General features: G+C 46.0%; 2 protein-coding genes and 1 long non-coding RNA gene across 9 annotated transcripts in view; 2 read left to right on the forward strand and 1 right to left on the reverse strand.

Moving 5' to 3' along the window:
• LOC121597924 (ankyrin repeat domain-containing protein 29) overlaps window positions 1-17,949 on the reverse strand; it is a 240,097-nt gene extending 222,148 nt beyond the window's left edge. Inside the window, exons 1-3 of one of the 6 annotated variants that reach the window (XM_041924252.1) lie at window positions 17,751-17,949; window positions 17,280-17,592; window positions 3,636-4,594 (exon numbers count right to left, since the gene is read on the reverse strand). In XM_041924252.1, the coding sequence (XP_041780186.1) occupies window positions 3,636-3,647 (12 nt within the window). In that variant the 5' untranslated portion in view covers window positions 3,648-4,594; window positions 17,280-17,592; window positions 17,751-17,949. Of the gene's footprint in view, window positions 1-3,635; window positions 4,595-12,957; window positions 13,232-14,371; window positions 14,485-17,279; window positions 17,596-17,750 lie in introns of those variants that run through there. The other 5 variants (XM_041924256.1, XM_041924251.1, XM_041924253.1 and 2 more) reach the window with 5 other exon arrangements.
• On the forward strand, window positions 10,601-11,028 carry LOC121597934. Its single transcript, XR_006005486.1, has 2 exons — window positions 10,601-10,791; window positions 10,867-11,028. It is a non-coding gene; the product is annotated as an uncharacterized LOC121597934 (long non-coding RNA).
• Window positions 17,950-18,239: 290 nt separating the features above from the next.
• On the forward strand, window positions 18,240-19,122 carry LOC121597929 (40S ribosomal protein S21). Of its 2 annotated transcripts, XM_041924262.1 has the most exons (4): window positions 18,241-18,352; window positions 18,435-18,493; window positions 18,780-18,971; window positions 19,054-19,122. In XM_041924262.1, exons 2-4 carry the CDS (start codon window positions 18,444-18,446, stop codon window positions 19,061-19,063), a joined length of 252 nt encoding a protein of 83 aa, XP_041780196.1. In that variant the 5' UTR covers window positions 18,241-18,352; window positions 18,435-18,443; the 3' UTR covers window positions 19,064-19,122. The 2 variants fall into 2 exon arrangements, with proteins under 2 accessions (XP_041780197.1, XP_041780196.1); XM_041924263.1 differs by lacking the exon at window positions 19,054-19,122 and having other exon boundaries at window positions 18,240-18,352; window positions 18,780-18,975.
• Window positions 19,123-20,165: the final 1,043 nt, after the last annotated feature.

Below are 20,165 nucleotides of genomic sequence, written 5' to 3' on the forward strand. Positions count from 1 at the left end.
CCCGAACAAGCGTTATCCCCTCTTGCATATGAGAGGCGTCATTTACTGTAACTGTTCGTGTGTTGGGTATGCGGGGATTCGATCCATTACAACAGACCTTCGTCTTCTTCTTCTGCTCCAGCACGCAACACCGCACACCCGGGAATATAGACGGGAAGAGTTTTACGACCGAAAGATAATCCATGCACGACAAAGAAGCCAACCGTCAAGCCATCAATCTCCATCTCCATCATCCAGCGGGCAGCTCTTGAACGCAACGAACAGACTGGGGCGTCCGAGAGTACATCATAAAAATCGCAACATAATCCGAACGGTGAGCAAAAACTCCCCCAACCTGCTGGTGTAAGAGACCAGCAGTACGAGGCGGGCATAGGCGACTTCTGAAACAACGCACCAACCGTTTTTTTGGTAGGATCTGAGTGAAGGGAGAATGGACCAAAAAAAAACGACGAGACATTAATCGATAGAGCAAGAAATATCCGGCAGCACACCATCAACAATATTGCTCCCCCTCACGTTACGGCCTGCACGAAGTACCCGGAATGCTCGAAAATCCGTCCCATCAGGTACTGCTGGACTTTGTCAAGCGTGACCCTGGCTGGATGTTTCGGTGCTGACCCGGCCATGTAATTCTAGGGTGCTGCGTAATCTGAGCCTAATTGACTGGACTTCTCCGTGTGTCCGGGTCCCTTTTTTCAAATCCCCATCGTTTGGGGGAGGGGAGTTCGTTTTTTGTTCCAGTCTCTTGTTGACGTTGAGTTCCCCCCCAGACTGACACATGCTCATCTCCTACCTCCCCGATTATTACCCGACCCAAACCTATGGTTGCCCGGCCACCAGTGTTGATGTCGAAGTAATATCGCCCCGATACGATGTAACGTTTTGAAGTTGCTTTCCGGACATGATTCGCAACAGCGTTATGATGTCCAACAGCCTGGGAAGCCCGGAGCTTCGCTATTCAAAATCAAACCAGTAAAACGAATATCTTTACACACAGACACAAAGATACACAGAGTCGTACAGGGTACTAGGCAGCAAATTAACACCATGTCCAATTCCTGCAAGCAGACGGCAGGCCGGCTTCGCCGGTAGACAGCAGGCCGCAAATGAGTTTCCGCCAATATTTGCACAGGATGATGTGTCGTTGTCGTCATCGCGACATTTCCCACATATGCGTTGTTCGGCGTGGGCTGGACATGACCGGAAGTTCGTTTGCTTTGCCTTCATCTCCCCAAAAAAACCGCACCCCCCCCCCCCCCCCCTAGAGCAACGAAAGCAACAAAAAAGCACCAAGCACTCGCTGTCAAATTTCCGATGCCAATCATCCTCACTCCTCTGATGGGATGGGGGAGACGGAGCGGGAAGCCAAAACCTCCCCCACCGGGCAGGGAACGGGTGTGCGACTACAAGTGTTAATAAATTCATGTCCAAATATCAATAGACGACCCGAAATCGACGGTGACCAAACGCGCGAGCAAGCGTCTGCCTGTGGGAAATCGCTTTCCGTCATTGGGCGCCGCCATGACCGACCGATTTGCCGATCGCCGTTGGGTACAAGCACACAGGCACGCAACAACAACAAAAAAAACTGGGTCACCTCATCGGTGTCCCCGTGGCCCAAAGCGCGCTCAAACGCGCTGAACGGCTGGGCCGGGCATGATCATAACGGATTATCGGGCCGTCCGTCCGTCCGTCGGTCCGTCTGATGGGCCGGTTAAACGGTTTCGCAAACGGTGTCGCAGGGATCAAATCTCGCTCACCTGTCCACCAGCCTCCCCCCCCCCCCCACGAACCGTTTTGTATCATCCATGCAATTGCAACCCGTCCCGTATGACACGAGCCCGCGCCTGCAATGTGTGCACACACAGGCAGGCCCCACATTCGCCGGATTGCTTCTCGGGCAGAGCAAGAAGATGAAAAAACAAACGCTCGATCCACACAACACCCGGAAGGGGGAGGAAGCTAATCGCGAACAAACGCACCATAAACTGGCAATAAACTTGCCCCCTATCCAGCGCCACACAGCCCCGCAGCCATCGTAGTTTCCCCCAGGGCTCGGCACATTATTTTCCCTTTTTCTTGTGTGCATCTGGTGTGCATCGTCGGGCGCGCTGCACACTGCAGTTGGCAGACGGACATTCTGCAAAAACCGACCAAGTGCGCGTGTGTGTGTGTGTGTGCAATGGAATGGAAACTGAAATGTAGCGTTTGTGCCGTCGGAAGCCTAGAACTACGAGGAGGAAAACCCCAGAGTTCCAGAGTTCTACACATCGCCGCGTCGGAAGTGGTCCTCGCGTGATCATCGGCAACCCCTCACCCTGCACATGAGAGCACACCCGAGACTACTATTACTGCAAACTCACGGCGCGGAGATTCTAGCCCCGTTCCAGCACACGCCTCATTTCAGCCGGCACACGGCAAACACACAGCTGCACACAGTACACGCTAAAGCTAGACACGAGATCGAGGGAGGCGATAATGATGATGTGAAGCAGAGGCCGCTTCTACCGAATGACGCCACGGTGCAATGTGCAACACAGAAACGCATCCCGGGCGTTTAGCAGCGTGCCACCGACGCACGATACTATCAGCAGATCAATATTTGTTCGACTTGACTGCGTGCTCTAGAATCGAGGCCAAGACACGACGACGCTTTGTGTGTGTGTGTGTGTGCCGTCCGACCCTGCCGTGTTCGCTTTTCACAGCACGATGCACTCTCTAGTGCTGCTGCTGCTGCTGCAGTGGTTATTTGCATTCGCAAGCGAACAATTATAGTACCAGGTGAGGTGAGGTCGCGCGCAGCAATGGCAAAATGGTTTGCCCCCGGATCGCATCTCAAGCTTGCAAGTCCCGGTCCGGTCCCGATTACTTTCTTGCCGATTATCCCTTCTCTTTTCCGGTGTGTTTGGTCTCTTTCCAGCAGCTTCCATTTTTCCGATACACAAACACAGACATCGCACGAGCTAAAATGGAATTGAATGAAGCGTTATTAAATATTTACATCACGTTCGTTCGGAGTCAGCCACCTTCCGCAGGGGGGGTGTCCCATCACATCTTCAGGGCAAGAAAAACTGGCCATACAAACACACACTGTATGTGCGGGGCGGCTAATAAATCTTTCAGATGAGTTAATTTTGCTGCCCGCCGGACAGCCTGTCGCCGCACGCCACGGACCGAGGGCACAAACCAAAAAAAAAAAACACAGGCGGACAGGATAAAGGAAACCAAGTGGCCAGTAGCTTGCAATCTCGTGTTCAATTAATAAGCTACTCCCAAACCGCCCGGCTGCCTCCGCTCGCTGTCCTTACGCTTAAACGGTGAGGAGGGACAAGAGAAAAAGCCAATCAGCAGTGGAGCGAAAGATAGAAGTAATCCCCCCGTGGCCAGTTCTGCTACAGAATGGGAAGTTCAGCGGGTTCAGGGTGGGTTGCAAAGCGGGGGGATTTATGTATATAAATCGATGGTGTAATTAATAACGCAAACGAAAACCGACGACACAAAGCTCCCGAAGGACATTCCCACACCACGCCGCCTGCCCGTACCACCTAAAAATAAACCATTTTCCTCAGGTCAAAGTCAACTGTGTGTGTGTGTGTGTGTGTGTGAAAAAAGGGGGAAATGGGGCTGCTGCTTACCTTCAATGACATTCCAATTTCGCTGATCCGATTTGCCGAGCGTAGACGGGACTGTTTTCCTCGTCTGCGCCCCCGTCACCGGTGTTGAAGTGCTGTGTTGTAGCAGTAGTTGCAGTTTCAGGATCGATTGAACCTTTCGCGAACGGGGTGGACAGGAGGGGGGAATGATTGAAAATGACGAAAGCTTGTGTCCACTGGGCCGGTCGCTGCTTCCGCTGCTTTCTTCTCCACAGCACAAAAAGGGAAGCGTGAGCGCGCGCGCGCTTCCGATGAAGATGGGTTTTTTCCCCCTTTCTAAGCCCTTCTTTCTTTAATGCTCTCTTTCTCTCTGTGGCCTTGTGCCCCGACGGTAGATGGTATTTAATTAAGCTCACGCGAAGAAAAACAGCTTGTGTAGCTTCTCTTCTTCACATTCAACACACTATTAAAGAGCGATAAAGACACATTCGATCGGGGCCATGAGCAAAACCGGGTGAATTAGCCCTCCTCCCACAGCACGCTCTCTTTGTTTCTTACTACACTCACACACACACACACACACGATACAGGCGCGGGATTTGTTTTTATCGCTTTACTCACTTAATCACACTTTTTGTCACACTAATCGGAGGCAATTAAACGCGGGAATTACAACGGAAACGTATTTATAATCGAAGAGAGATGAACGGCAAAAACAAATAACGACCGCAAACCCAGGGATCAAATGCGTAGGGCAATATGTAGGGCACCGCCCTGCTTCAAGTGAGATAATTTCCTTGTTTTTTGTGTCCACTTTGCCACACTCGCAGCTTCCGCAAGCCTGGTCGCACACACGTCACATACACAGATCAAATGGCAACTTCGCAGGCAGCGCCTACTTTTCCGTTTCACATACTCGAGATACGCACCCGTCCGTACAGCAAAAGCCTCCTGTGATGCCAGTGCCCCTTTTCGGGTTGGGGATGTTGGTGAAGGTGTTTCTAAAAAGTGAAGAAAAGGCCAGAATTTAGAACAACAATCCAATAAAGTGCACGTACACACCCGGGGTGCGGGTATCATCATCGTGTCTCGTTCTAGATTAGTGCTTTCGTGGAGACGCCGTCTTGCGTGGTGTGCATGTGTGCTGTATGCAGTCTTCCCTTACTCAAACCCAAACTCCAAAACTGCAATCTATCCGCCGGCTGGTTACATCACGCAACACACCACCTCAAGCATCATCGCCGGTAACGCGCACGTGGGTAATATTGCAAAACTTTTGCTAAACTACAATTATATAAACTTTGCCTTCCTTCCTTCGGCACACCACCCCGGCAGCAGTCTTTGGAAGGCGTATCTGTTTCACTGTGACGAGTGACGCCACCCACACACACGGCTTCCCGGGAGCGAAACGGTTTTTGTGCGAGCTCGGCTTACCGATCTGCTGCTGCTGCCTCCGCAAGGTTGGCCGGGCGGTGTATCTGGCATAGTCGCTATCTGGTCGCCATCAGACCGGGGAAAAGTTGGCCGTGCACGAGCAAAAGCGCATGCACTGCTGTGGGTCTATAAATACAGCAGCAATTTAGAGGGTCAGAACCAGACTGATCGGCAAATAATGTGCCTCGGCTGGCCCGTGCGTGCGTATCGATTAATTGGAAAACCATCCTGTGATCATTGATTGCCCCGGAAAAAGGGGGTTATTTTTGGGAAGTTTTCGGTGCCTCGACCTCGAATGAGAAGTTCTGCCGAATCCAATAAGATTTCGGTACAAGGTAACGCTATACGATATACGCAAGATTTAATCAAATTCCAATAATGGGGCCTTTCACGATACTAGGCAGCTTTTTAATGTGGAGTTTGACAGTTGGCAGGTGAAATCATGTCAACACTCCATACAAAACCACACACAAAACCAGCCTGTGATTTTCAGCCTATATTATTTAAGCCTCAAAGTTCGAAATATAATCGAGTACCTGCTCGAAAAAAGTTCAAATAAGATCATCCCAACCCAGGTGACATTTGCTCTAACTTTTTAACCATGATCTGCTCGAATGATGCTCTAGATACCAGAAATTGTGAATTTGTCCTTGATAAAACGTGTCGAATGCGTCTAAATTACGTTTGTACGTGTGTATGACCTATTTCTATTGGATAATGTTGGCGTCCAAATCCTTCTTTTGAATTCATCTGTTTGAATATTTAACCAAAAAAATGAAGGCAAATTTCGCGCGGCGTTATTTTTCCAAAATTTGGTGCTTGTTCGTATAAAATGACTATACGATCAGTGATAAGGATGAGAAACATTATTTCCCAAAGTACAGAGAAGAAAGCAATGCAAAGGACACATCACTGTCGATTTTAAAGGGCTTGTTCTAAAAGTCCCTTAAACTGGTGCAGTTTAAGGACAGTTTAAGGCGCCAGTTTAAGAAAAATAGCTCGAACGCCCGATTTTAGAGCTCGAAAATGTCAGTTGGGATGTTTTCATTTATCCCAAGGTGTATTAAAGAGATCAGGTGATGAAATAAAAAATCAAAAATATTTCATATTTCATAAAAAGGCCCGGTGGTCTCATAGCCTGTTTTTAGTAACCAAATTTGAACGTCACTTTTTGACTGGACGGATGAAAACTATTGCTCAGACAGGCTTGCTGATAACTTGACGAATACACAAAACACACTTGAAATCTTCATTCAGCAAAACCAAAAAAATCAAAAGTGATAAAAATCATCCTGCTAATTACATACACCTTAAGATAAGCCCACCTGTATATTATACCCACTTTGACAGCTGCTCGAAAATTGCTATACAATGCAAACAACGGGTAGGCTAAAATTTTAGTATACGATCTTAAAAGAGAAAGCGGCCCAAGAATGAATTTCCCACTGACTTCCAGATTTACCACACTCATAATTATGCCCAGATATGTCACAGTTCAGTTCCAAGAATGACTCGCGCTCCAGAACGCTTCTCCCGGAGGCACAATTATGCTTAGCTGCATGGCTTCAAAACTTCACCCAACTTTCGGCGCCCAAAACAAAGCAACAAAATCCGCTCCAACGCTCGGTGTATCAACGTCAAGGCCCCAAAATAGGTCAGCACCTTTTGGCGCGTATTACGGTAATTCGCAGCGTAAACGCGATCCTCTGACACCTTCGCTTCGCTGACGGTGCGGTACTGTGCCCCGTGTGTAATAGCTGTGGGGAGTGAGTGTCGTCTCGCCATAGTTTTTGGGGGTTTGTTATTACAACCAAATGGTGAAAGTTTTGCGCGCGAACAGCAGACAAACCACCGATCTCTCTACCGTCATACGTCGCGTCGGTAGAGAGTTCTCCGTTCTGTCGCGTGGTTAGAGTGTATATTGTTTTCGAATTTCCTAATTTGCATTCCACCCCAAACACTTACAGGACGGTGGAGGAGAAGGAAATGGTGGCCACGTTCTTCACACCCTTCACAGAGAAATGTAGTGCGGGAGTGTATGGAGCGGTGTGTGCTGGTCCGCCTGCCGGAAGTGCATACATGTGCACATACAGGCACAGTTTTTCCACACGTCTCCCCAACTGAGGAACTGCACAGTGAGTGTGCAGGGAGAGAGAGACAGGGACATTCAAATATCGGAGTGGCAGGTTTTCCCTTCAATGCGATCCCCACACTCGCCCGAGCTTTTCCGGACGTGACGCGAATGATTGAGCGTGCCGGAGAGCCGCCACACGCCACACTTGCTTGGGATTGAGTTTGGGTGGGGGTGGGTGGTTTGGTACAGGGTTGCTACAGAAATCGTTTGCCTGATATCACTTAGCAAACGGCCCACAGACACACAGCACGCCACTGGCACATACCGATGCAAATAACTATTCCGAGCTCCGGACTCGACTGGCATGCAGCAGCCTCATAAAAGCGCTCAACTGCTTGCAGCGACACACGGAGTGCACAGTAGTACATCGAGAACTTTGAACTTGTGCATGCTGCTCGGAACCTACTCCTCTGTGTGCGGTTTCGCACGGTCCCCGGGTATAATAGATTTGCATTTTCCACCAGCTAACTTTTGCGACAAAGTTCTCCATGCTGGAGCTACGGCTGATAACCCTTTCCCTAAATGGCTCCACTTTCTGGGTTCCTCCCCACACACACACGCGCGCCTTCTTCTTGTCTGGCTTGTCCCTTCCGCACACAGGGCGGAGGTGCAGCAATAGGGTGCAAATTTTAGCACCATTCTGGGAGGCAGCACACAAATCAGCCTTCAGCAGCCGGAGCCGGAGTCAATGGTTTGACATTCGGAAGGCATTAACAGTGACTTAATAGCACGGAGGGGTCTCCCCTCACCCCCCCCCCCATCTACTGGGGGGGTTGAACTTCGTGAAGAAGGAAGGTTCGTGGATCCGTCGTCGTTGTTGTTGACTTCAAAGTGCTAATTATTGATTCCATGCAAACGGGTCACACCAAGAGCGGATACACTTTATCGATCCAACAAACCAGCGGGGAGAGATGGGGCAGAAATTAGGAACAGGTTAATGTGTGTGTGTGTGTGTGTGTGGATTGAGGGTCGCGTTTTGCTGAAGAGCGACAACATACAACCTTTCATCGCGCGCTAATGGGCTGCGCGGAGCTTCCTACTTCTCTTAGGGTGCGCCTCCAGTGAGGCCAGAGTGCTTAATGTAGTGATGGGTAAATAAATTTTTTTTCCGGAGTCGGATTGATCCGACTCCGGCACCCCTCGGAGTCGGACTCGGAGTTACTCCGGACTGTTTAACGGGGGGGGGGGGGGGGGTGCGTACGGGAAAACCCTCGGACTCATCGACTCCGAGTCCGGATCAGTCCGGATTACTCCGGATTACTCCGGATCACTCCGGATTACTCCGGATCACTCCGGATTACTCCGGATCACTCCGGATTACTCCGGATTACTCCGGATCACTCCGGATTACTCCGGATCACTCCGGATCCGGAATGACTTTCCATTATCGTTTAGACAATTCTTGATGAGTTCATTGACTTTCAAGTTGTACATCGAATATTTACGAAAACTGATCCGGACTGATCCGGAGTGATCCGGAGTGATCTGGAGTGATCCGGAGTGATCTGGAGTGATCCGGAGTGATCCGGAGTGTTCCGGAGTGATCCGGAGCGATCCGGAGTGATCTGGGGTAATCCGGAGTGATCCGGAGTGATCCGGAGTAATCCGGAGTGATCCGGAGTGATCCGGAGTAATCTGGAGTGATCCGGAGAGATCCGGAGTAATCCGGAGTGATCCGGAGTGATCCGGAGTAATCCGGAGTGATCCGGAGCAATCCGGAGTGATCCGGACTGATCCGGAGTCGAATCCAGTTATGATCCGGAGCCGGAGTCATATTTTGCGCACCGGAGTCGGAGTTGATCCATGACTCCGCTCCGGATTACCCATCACTAGCTTAATGATACCCGATTCGATGGGGAGGACGACACACCTCTCGCGCTAAGGAGATAATCGTAGTCTATCAAATAATTTGTTTGCTAATAATTGAGCTCCTATTATGTCTAGGAGTTTTTTGTGTCTGTGTGTGAAGTTTTAGTTGTCGGGAATTAGAGCCGTGGCACGAGAATCGCGAGTTTTGGTGCCGTTTTTGCCTCACGCCAAACCGGCGAGTGCAGGCAAGACGCGGATTGCAGCAACTCATCTAGAAAAGTTCCCTTATGGGTGCTATGGTTTCATTTAAGAATCGCATTAGAAAATAACATGTTTGGTACACAAATTAAATCCTTTTTTGATGTTTACTCATTTTCGTGCGGGAATGATTTTTTACCGAATTTGAAATGACTAGATTTGGTTAGATTCTAGGCACCAGATGACATCATCAAGCCAAAACTATTGGTCCAATAAGAAACATCGATCTGTCCTCAGCTTTGTCTGATTAGACAAATTATTGGGATTTACAGGGTTTCCCACGATTTTTTCGTTGGTTCCCATCAATTTTTGATTGGATCTCATATTTTTTTGTGCGTTTCCACGATTTTTTGGCCGTATCCCAAAATTTTTTGGTCCAATTGTTTTGATATCCAATCGGATGATACCAATAAATTATGGGAACGAACCAAAAATCGTTCGGATACGACGAATAAATCGTTAGACGAACCCAAACAGCTATGGGAAGTGACCAATAAATCGTGGGAAACCCTGTATTGATTAAAACATCGAGATGTAGCTTAGGCATACAACTTAATTCTACTAAAGCATGCATCAGTTAACTACGCGCTTTCTTTCGTTCTTCTGCATCTTTTTACCTAATTTTTAGCATTTTTCTAGCAAATTTCCGAACTTTTTGTTGATGTTTTTCATCAAGATTTACACACTGTTTCATGCAATCATGGACACAAATTTGATCAATCTGTTGGATTAATTGGCCATTCGGGCCATTACTTTCTTCAACTTCAATTTATCAACATCTTGGAGTGATCGAAGCTGAGATAGTTTTGTAAATGTTTCTAGACATTGAGGCTGTACTGTTGTTACGGCACGTCAAACACGAAACTGCGCGCTCCAGGAGTCAAATGAATCTATCATAATCTAATCTATCAAATCTATTGAATGTATCTGGTGTACACTGCTTTTGTTCAGAAATCTTCCGAGTACATGTTTAATATCTGATCCATAATTTGAAAGCTAGAACTGAACTATCGCAAAATACACTGAGTAATTTAACGAAATATTTCGTTTGTAATGCTAGAGTTTTTCCAGACAATATTTGTTCCTAAGTGCGCCAATTCTTAGGACCAAACAAGCTCAAATAGATGGCTACCAAACTGTTCCCGAGCAAGCGACAACAAAATACTCGAAGCTTATCTACTACATTTTATAATTTCGTGACCATTGCATACAGTGCAAAACAAGCAAACGTGAGCAATTAGTAAGGGAGTTACAGTGGACATCAATATTTAAGCACGATTTTACAATAAAAATACTCTTGCCGCGAACGCAACTATTCTGGGTATATAAGCAACCTCATTTGCCATCCTCTGGCACAGTTCCATTCTGTGGACACAATCGCCTAAAACGAAAAGCCTAAGCCATCCCAAACAAACAGAAAAAAAAAACCATGGCCAACCTTAGCTTCTTCCTATTGTTGCTGGTCGCAATCTTTTTGATTTTCTCCGATTGCATGGAGGCAGTGTACGGAGCGGATACATCGGGGGGTGGTGTAGCGAGCGGAATAACGGACAGAACATCGGGGTAAGTTTTTAACACAAAAAGGAAACATTGAAAATTAACAACAACATTCACATTCTGATGTATTTATTTCTGAAGTGTTTTAGGCGGCACTCGCTAATAGCAAGAAAAGGTGGCCCGGTTAATCCGCCGAAGCGAAAAAATCCGGGTAATGCGCCGAAAGGAAAAAACCCAAGATACGACCAAAATGGCTAATTCCAATAAATAATATACATTTAATCCTGCACTAATCAAAAACAAACTTCTTCGTGTGTTTTGTGTTTTTTATTTGAATTAAATTTGTTGTCAGAACTTTTGAAAGAATTGCTAGATGTTGCAGTGATCGGAGAGACATCTAACCGATTATTGGGTGTGTCCTGTTGCCTTTATAAGGTAGTTTAGTAATAAAAATATAAAAATGTAAAGTATACAATCACCAAACAAAGTAATCTAGGTGTAGTTTAACTGTGTAACTTAATTCTAATAAAGCATATATTAGTAAGAATGTATGCAGTACTTAGAAATATCGAACTCTCTTTACTGGTTCCTCTAATTTGAATGGATTTTGTTGGATGAAATGCAAATAATAATTGAGTGATACGGAGAAATAAAATAATTTTCACTTTTCCTAGCAATTTGTGTGCTTTTGTTAATGCTTCTCATTGCACCCTTTTCCATGGAATCATGAGCATGGATTTAATCAATTATTTCGATTAATTTTTTAGCCATTTTGTTTGAAAACACGAACTGACATAGCTTTAAAAATGTATCAAATACTGAAATAACTGTAAATCTAGGGCTGTATCATTGCAGCACGACCTTACTGGAATGGAAATTGACTAATGAAATGAGGTCAAAATTATATCCAATCACTGAAGGAACCTAGTAAAACGTGTTCTCTATTTAATGAGGCTTTTTCGCGTTCACAAAACTTCCGAATTCATGATTATATTTGGTTAAAAAAATGGTTATTTGACAAATCAGAAATGAGTTAGTTTTTTTCTAGAAAATAAGGGCATAAGAGCCACTATAAGGTTGCGTTTGCACCTTTAACAACGAGGATGAGAATGTAACAGTTGTTCACAGGGTTTTTCGGGGAGGTCTCATAGTTTTGGGACACAAAACTTTACTATTTCTTGCGTGAAGTGGACTGTGGGGCACCCTTTGTAGAATCCAATTGGAATTTTCAATGAGTCTGTCCAAAAAGGATGCCGTAGAGTCAAATTTCCGTCATATAAAGACATAAGTGTCAGCAAGTGTCAAGAAAGTGTCCTAAATATCTTACAGGGGAGATGACTTGCGCAACAGTAGTTCTCGGGAAAAACATTAATCTAATGCGTGAACTACAAAATGGGATACAAGAAAAGTAGGAAATATTTTTTTTTACCAATTCAGGCAATCGTATAATGAATTTAAACAAAATTATTGAGTAAGAGTGCTGAGTAGTACCAAAAAATCTGGAAAAAATCGTTTCCACATCATCTACTCCAACTAGACAGACACTCGACTGTTCCCGGGTAAACTACTATAAAACACTCGTACCTTATCTACTACATTGTATGATATATGAGCTCTATATTATTTCGTGACTATCACAAACGTGAGCAATTAGTAAAGGAGTTTCGACATCAAAATTTACGCACGACTTTACAATAAAAATGCTACCCCAAGCGCAACTGCCCCGGGTATAAAAGCAACCACAATTGACATCCGCTGGCATAGTTCCGTTCTGTGAACACAATCGCAAAGCAACAAGCCAAAAAATTACCCAAAAAATCATGGCCAACTTTAGCTTCTTCATGTTGCTGCTGATCGCCATCTTTCTGATTTGCGCCGGGTGCATGCAGACCGTCCACGGAGCGGATACATCGGACACACTAACGAACGGATTAGTTGACAGAGCAGCAGAGTAAGTTTTGAACCGAAAACTCTGAATTGCAATTTAAAATTAAAATTAAAATAATCACATCCTAATTCATTTTGGCAGGGCTGTAAACGGCAAATCCTAGTTGCACGAAGAGACGGTCCGGGTAGTCCGACGAACCCAAAACGAAATATGACAAAGATGATCGGTTCCAATAAATAATATACATTTAATCCTGCACTAATGAAAAACAAACTTCTGTATGTGTATTTTTGCTTAATGTTGCCAACTTTCTTCAATCTCGATCGGGGATGATCGCAGCTTACCTATGCGTGCCCCGTTGAGTTTTGTTGTGGAATCCAAACTCTTTGGCTTTGCAAACTCTAACCAACCACCAATAGAAACGACAACACACACGGAAGCACTAAGCAGCACTAAATGGGCTGTAACAACTTCCACAACGAATACAGAACACACGCCACTAAGGAAACGTATCACCCACGTAGGGCCACACCACAACACATGCCACGCGCCAACCGCAGACAGCACCAACGGAGAAGTGGAATTAGAACTTGCTTTTGACTGGTTGATCTTATATTTGTCACACCGATGCACACACCACAGATAACACACACTGTGTGTGTTTGTTTCAAAACAATGAATCACCTGGTCGTAATCGCACCAAACAAGCCCACCTGGTTCTAGGTGGGTGGATCACGCAACAGCTGATCGATCGTTATTCCCCTTTCGAGCGCTCAGCTCGAATCGGCGGCACGCGTGTGATCGATATTTAAAAATATATCTATTTCTACCCCTCTCTCACACACACACACACTCGGTACGGACGGACGGAAAACAATCGTGTTGATTTTCCTTCCACAGCCGATCACGATTCGCACGAGACTGCAAGCGCCCGCCCGGGGGGATCGGAAATATAAACATCATTAAACCAATTCAAGCACTATCGCTACCACCACCACCACTACCACCCGACGCGGTACCCAAAAGCCAAACGGTAACCACTGACGGGCGAAGAAACCCTCCCATTATCCACTCTACTTGCCAGGTAAGTGCATCCGAAGAAGGTGGTGGAAAAAAGGGCACGCGGTTGAACGGCACCAGACACGCGTGTATTGCCTACGATCGGGCGCGCGCATCTCGCAGCGCTACTTCTTTCCTCGCTCCCCGGTTTGGACCACATAAGTGTGTGTGTCCGTGTGTGTGTGTGTGTTGACGATGGAGGTGTGGAACGGCACACGCCACCACCGCCCGTATGCGTTCACTTTCCCATCTGTCTCTCTCTCGCTCTCGTTCTCCGCAAGCACAACTAATCGGCTCGCTGGCCGCCTTTTTCGTTTCGATTTTCCACGTGTTACTGAACTCGAAGATGCACCCTGCAATGCGTACAACGGATACACACACACACACACACACACCCTTCCCAAGGTCTCTCGCAACAAGCCCAATGGAATGGAGTCAAGAACTGGATGGTCCGTAAAACGAGGAACGATCCAAATAGAACTCCCTGGGACACTATTTTAGAGAAAAAAACGGTTTCAATGTGTTGGGCTTACTAATCAAGAAACCTGTCTTCTTCCTCCTTTTGGACACAGTATCCGGATCACACTCGCTTAGATAACCGGGCGCGCAGGGCCAAACCGCGCTAACCACAAAACAACCGGTATCGATGGAATTTCGCATCTGGACGCGTCTAAAGCCGGGCGCTCGTCATCATCTCACCTAGATTTTTGCGGCCACCTCGGGGACTTGTTGTGCAATCACATCGGAGCACGAAAGCACACGGAGAAGAGTAGCACTTTGTCGCCCTGTACGGTACGTACAGCCGCCGGGATGGTCCGGTAAACAGAAAAACACAAGAACCACAACCTGTGGCTTGGTTTGGTGGCACCGATATAGGTACAAATTTATCTTCACCTGGTAGTTGCTTGATAACGGACCACGCAGTGGTGTCAATGAAGCTGCTGCTGCTGCTTCTTGATAAGAATTTCTCTTACTCTAGGCGCAGATGCAATAAAAAGGCTTCAGGTAGGTTCAACCGGTACGATAAGAACACGCAAGGTACATCTAGTAGGCGAGTTTCATGTTTTATGATTTTAACGTCAATACGGTGCACTTACTGGAGTGAGATCTTCTTGGTGTTGGCGATGACGTCACCTGTTACATACAATGGTGCATAGAACGGTACAATTAGTTGGTAATAAATAGTAGTATATCGGTCTTGAGAAGCTCAGTTGCAACTTGTTTCAAACTAGTTTCATTTAGTCTGGTTACAGGGCTTCTCTAGCTAATTCGGTTAACTCCAGGGAGCGCCCAAGAGGTTTTTTTATTCATAATATACAACACAGTTACCAGTCTCTTCAAACCCAGGGGGGACATCAAGAGAAACTGGTCCAGTTAATGGAACTGATCACAAGCATATACACCTCTCAAAATTGGCCCAGACCCTATACGGAACCTGGTAATAGTAGTGGTGGGTCATTCGATTCATTTCTCGACCCGACCCGGAGTCGGTTGCGAGCCTGTCGGAACCTATTCCGAACCGAGGGTGCTATCTTGACTCGACCCGACCCGAACTCGCTGCACCAACAGGTCGGAGTCGCTTATGCTTTCTCGCACCTACTTATCAGCCGGGTCGACCCGAACTCGCTGCTCCTGGAATTGAGCTTGAACTCATACAGGTACTGAAACTGACATTGAACCCATATAGGCCCTGGATTAGGATTTGATACTGATACTTGGTCCTGGAGCCGATCACGAACCCATACAGGACATATCCAGGCCCCATTCTGATCCTGGAACTAAACTTAGACACATACAGGTCCAGGAACTTAAAAAAAATCGACTTGATCCCCAATCGGTCCTAAAATTGTTCCCGACTCCATGCTATTCTTGTAACTAACACCCTAGCCCTGTCTCTGACAAGGAAGCAACCAGTTCCAGCTCAGAAACCGATATAGTTCCTGCTCCAAACCATAAACTCACTCATCTACTGGTCAATGAACTATTCACAGCAGGTTTTTGTAAAGTTCCACATACAAATTTCGCCATGCAAGCCAGGAAGAAACAAATGTAATGCACGTTACTGCTAACCATAATTACATTGCTAATTTGGTTCACGATCACGATCGATTTACAGGTATTTTAAAGAGTTCTGATACTTTTGGGATTCTCTTTCTTCGCTATTTTGCACCGGAAGTAATAATTTTAACGCGCTGATGATAAAGCTGTCCCTTCATTGGATTTTGTGTCACGGGAAGTGGATTCTATGGTACTAAAGAGAGATTCGTCCTGGAGAGGCTAAGCCGGAATCCAATTGGAATTATATCGCGCTTTTCTTATTGAACTAATGAGATTGTCGTAGATCACTGTGAGACACCATTAACTCAATGTAAAAGTGGCCAAAGTCGAAAATTGTTTAATATAAATTAAAGAAACTAAGCTTTTCTTTTTGGAAAGATAAGCCATAAGCAGCAGCGGTCTATCTGCAGGATCTCACGCCCTCAAAGACAGGGAGTAAGAGTGATTGTATCTAACCCTGTATGAACCGATCCTTCCATATGCAGGACTGACTATCATATTACGAGTTTATGAGTGATTAGAATGCCACATGGAAGCAAGCATAACATACGATAGATAATTTAACGCCAAAAATAAGATTTCTCAATTTAAATCTCCATTACCTCAAAGCAGTCTGTAGAGGCAGTAGATTAGATATTGTTCGATTTGCATAGCCCCACGCACCGTCAGTCGACAGACTTTCTTTAACTTCTCATTGGATCGATAATGTTGCCCATCTCTTCCCCCCCCCCCCCACACACCCCAGACCACCGAAACAGATGGTTAAAATCCCACTATAAGCGTCAAAAGGCAAAACTTTCGGTTAACTATTACCATCCATACACACACACACACGCACAAGGTGCAACACTTTTCCTTTTGTTTTCTACCACATTAACCATTGTTTCCCGGTGTGCTGCCATTCGTTTTGCTTCCCCTCCTTCGCTGCTTGGCCAGTGGCGGAAGCAACGGCGGCAACGGTGCATATGTAGCCGCCGCTTTTTGGAGGTCATGTACCGGAGGAATGCGCTACCAAGAGGAAAGCAACGGTTATCGCGGGGTGCATGTGCGTGATTGAATTTGAATCGCCAGCAAAACCGGCAGCAGCATAGAAAGCAACCCTCCACTCGCGATGGGAAGTCGAGTCCATCGCACGGCAGCACCGCTGCGGGTGCGTTCGTTCAGGCCATCAGTGTCATGACGCATGGATTATGCGAAAGAAGGGGAACCGAACGAAGCACGTGGATATTTGTACGCACGGCGTGGTCCACACCCTCCCCACTCTCCTCATGGTCACGGGCGTAGTGGTGTGTTTCACCACTTTCCTTACCAATAAAACCGTAATCAACAAAACGGTTTTATCTTTGCATCCAAATCGATCGTTGATGGGCAACGATGGTGGGGAGCAGACGGGTAAGAAAACCACCCACCAGGCAGGCGGGCCGGGTCCATTTCCGACAGCACAAGAAGGACCTGGTACGGGAGCTCGAAGGAAAAGAAAAACTCCAAATCGGTAACCGGAGCCGGGCATCGTAAAAGCCCACCATCATCGAGCCATTGCTTTCTTTACCTTCGCGCCCGTCTCTTTCGGCTGTTTCTGTCGCTGTTTCTGACATTCGCTTTCACGCTACTTCCGGCGCCCCGGCTCCGGCCATCTTCGTTCTTGAGCAAGTGTGTGCGTGTGCCATTAGAAGGGAAGATAAATGGACAACCGCAACGAATCGGAACGCTGCTCGGGAGACCTCGCTGTTAGGACGGGGCTCCGTGTTTACGTAATCCATTGGTGACGACGGTGTCCTATTCTATTTATAGCCCCATATCCGGTCTCTCTCTCTCTCTCTCCCCCGGCCGAAACCGGAAACGCGGTTTGCGTACGCACCATGCTGCTAATGGAGAAAGGTGATCAGATTCGTTAGATATGCCCGTTTTGTTTACGTCCCACACAGGAAAGGATTCAACTTGCTGGGCTGGTGGGAAAGCTTCCTGCCAGGGGAAAAGCTCTCCGGCTACAAAAGGACATGGGGATAAAGTGGAAAACTACCTGCAATTTCTTGTTGTTTACTGCCAAAACCACCGAGCTAGTGAAACATTTACACCGTTTTTACTTTTGACACTCACAATATTTACATTCCGATGCAACCGTATACACACACACTCGCGCACACACACACGCAAGAACCGGCAAGGACGATTTCCCACGACGCGAAGCTTTGATGCATCGTTTCCGGCGACGCTTTTGCAAGTTTTCCACGGCCTACCACCTGTTTCGCACGACGGACCCAGCACAAAGCTTTCGAATGTCAACAAAGGCCGCGGAAGCTTCTTCGAACGCAAAACGAACGATCATCTTAAAAACTATTAACAAACTAACTAAAACTGTTTTATTTTCATTGTAATTACCAAAAAACACAAAGCGGCCACATGTTGCACACGAAGCTCTTTTTTGGGTGTTTGTTTTTGAAAAATCAAGAAAATTTCCAATGCTCAAGATAATCTTGCAGTCGCCAGATCCCGTTCTTGCAGTTCAGCTGTCAAACCGCGGAACAGCTGTCAAATGCCGCTATCGCACATTTCTTCCTTCTCTCTTTCTTTCGCCGCCATTTGTCAATCGTTGTTGTCGGTCCAGAAATCCTCTGACTAAAAGTGAGTTTTTTACCTTGTAAAATTGCTACAAAAAGCGAAAATTGTGCCGAAATCGCTTGCTAACACATTTTCTCTTCCGTAGCAATCCAAAATGGAGAACGATGCCGGAGAGTTTGTTGATCTGTACTGCCCCCGCAAGTGGTAAGTTTCGCATGCACGGGCGAATGGGACCCCTGTGTGCTCGGTACGGATGGTGTCACACGCACACACCCATCATAAACACGTGTCGGGAAAAGGGATCAGCCAAGGATAGCCAAGATCCCGTTCGTTACATCTTTTTTTTCAAGCACTTTGCCTTAAAAACCGTGTAAAATCCGGGTTTAGTGGGGTGTGATTGCCGTGTGAACCATCGTCCAGCAGTGGGCCCGGATTTTGTTTACGTGCCTAACCTCACTTTTCGTTCTCTGTTCGTGTTGCGATTCTGCAGCTCTTCGAGCAACCGCATCATCCACGCCAAGGATCATGCCTCCATCCAGATCAACATCGTCGACGTAGACCCGGAGACTGGCCGCATGCTGGACACGTCCAAGGTGTACGCCATCTGCGGTGAGATCCGCCGTATGGGCGAATCGGACGATTGCATCGTTCGTCTGGCCAAGAAGGACGGTATCCTGTCCAAGTAAGTTTATATTCCTTTTGGCCTTTCTATTTTGGAAATTCTGGATTAGTACTAATTATGGTAATATTCTTTCTTCTTTCAGGAACTATTAAAATACATAATATGTTGTATTTGGTGGGGCATGTGAATAAAATTCCGTAAAAATCTTTAATCTGTGGTGTGTGAAATGATTTCATTTCGTTTGTAGTGCGATGACAAATGCTGTACATATTAGATGAGTTATTTGTGGTTTATTAGACAAGCTTTATCTTTCCTACGAATAAGAAGGGATCTTCGCATGCAAAACGGTTGGTTGTTTAGTGTATAGAGTTTTCGGACATCTCTGCTTCATTCGTCTCTCCGTGCAAAACTGTCTTGAAAAAGCGAACAGCTGCAAACTAAAACAACTTCTCCTTAACAAATAGCTAGATTTATCATTGCTGGATGCTGATTGTTTATCGAAGTTATTAGCCTTCAATGACAAACATCACGATTGCAAGAAATGGTTAACTACCTAATTTTATCATTTAAAAAATGAAAATTAAAACTGTCATTTGAACTCTAGTCCTGTATTGATTTGTTTGGTAGAATAACCATTAGATTTTTTTTAATGATGTAAGAAACTGCTAAAAATTGCATGCTTATTTTACCCCTTCCTCTGGAGTAGTAGTAAGTCTTCTTTGAGTCCTCTGGCTTCTATATATATTTAAAAAAAAAGAAAACTTCGTAACCCTCGATCGATCATATTGTCCGTTATCGTTAACGGTCACTTAGGAAATGATTTCAAATTAAATATCAAATAATTCTACGGATTGGGTAATTATTTTTGGATTTAGAATTAACTACCTAACTTACAGATATACCCAATATGTTCTCTACCAGAATGACATGTATACATCAAAATTGCGCCCGTAATTGCATATGTGTACGTGATATGACCCTAATGGGATGTGCATTAGATAAACAAAACATTAAGCAATTTAAGATTAATTATTGCTGGTCCAAAATTGCTCTTTTTAGGATAACTATCCCTTAAAAATCCCCAATATTGCACAATTTCAACGATTTTCCCGCTTTTTCCACGCTCCCAAAAGCAGCGCATAGAACAAATTGTTGATCAACACACGGCTGCAATTGACAAAGAATGACAGCGCGCACACACACCAACACAACCATACCGCGTATTCGCAAACAAATTAACCCTTAAAGATGCAT

Source organism: Anopheles merus, chromosome 3R (assembly GCF_017562075.2).
Source record: "Anopheles merus strain MAF chromosome 3R, AmerM5.1, whole genome shotgun sequence".
NCBI classification, from domain to species: domain Eukaryota; kingdom Metazoa; phylum Arthropoda; class Insecta; order Diptera; family Culicidae; genus Anopheles; species Anopheles merus.

What these genes read in the sequence shown, in the direction of transcription:
- LOC121597929 (XM_041924262.1), top strand. Translation starts at nt 18,444, where the DNA reads ATGGAGAACGATGCCGGAGAGTTTGTTGATCTGTACTGCCCCCGCAAG. An exon ending in CTGTACTGCCCCCGCAAGTG is followed by an intron (nt 18,494 to 18,779) that starts GTAAGTTTCGCA and finishes GCGATTCTGCAG; the next exon opens with CTCTTCGAGCAACCGCATCA.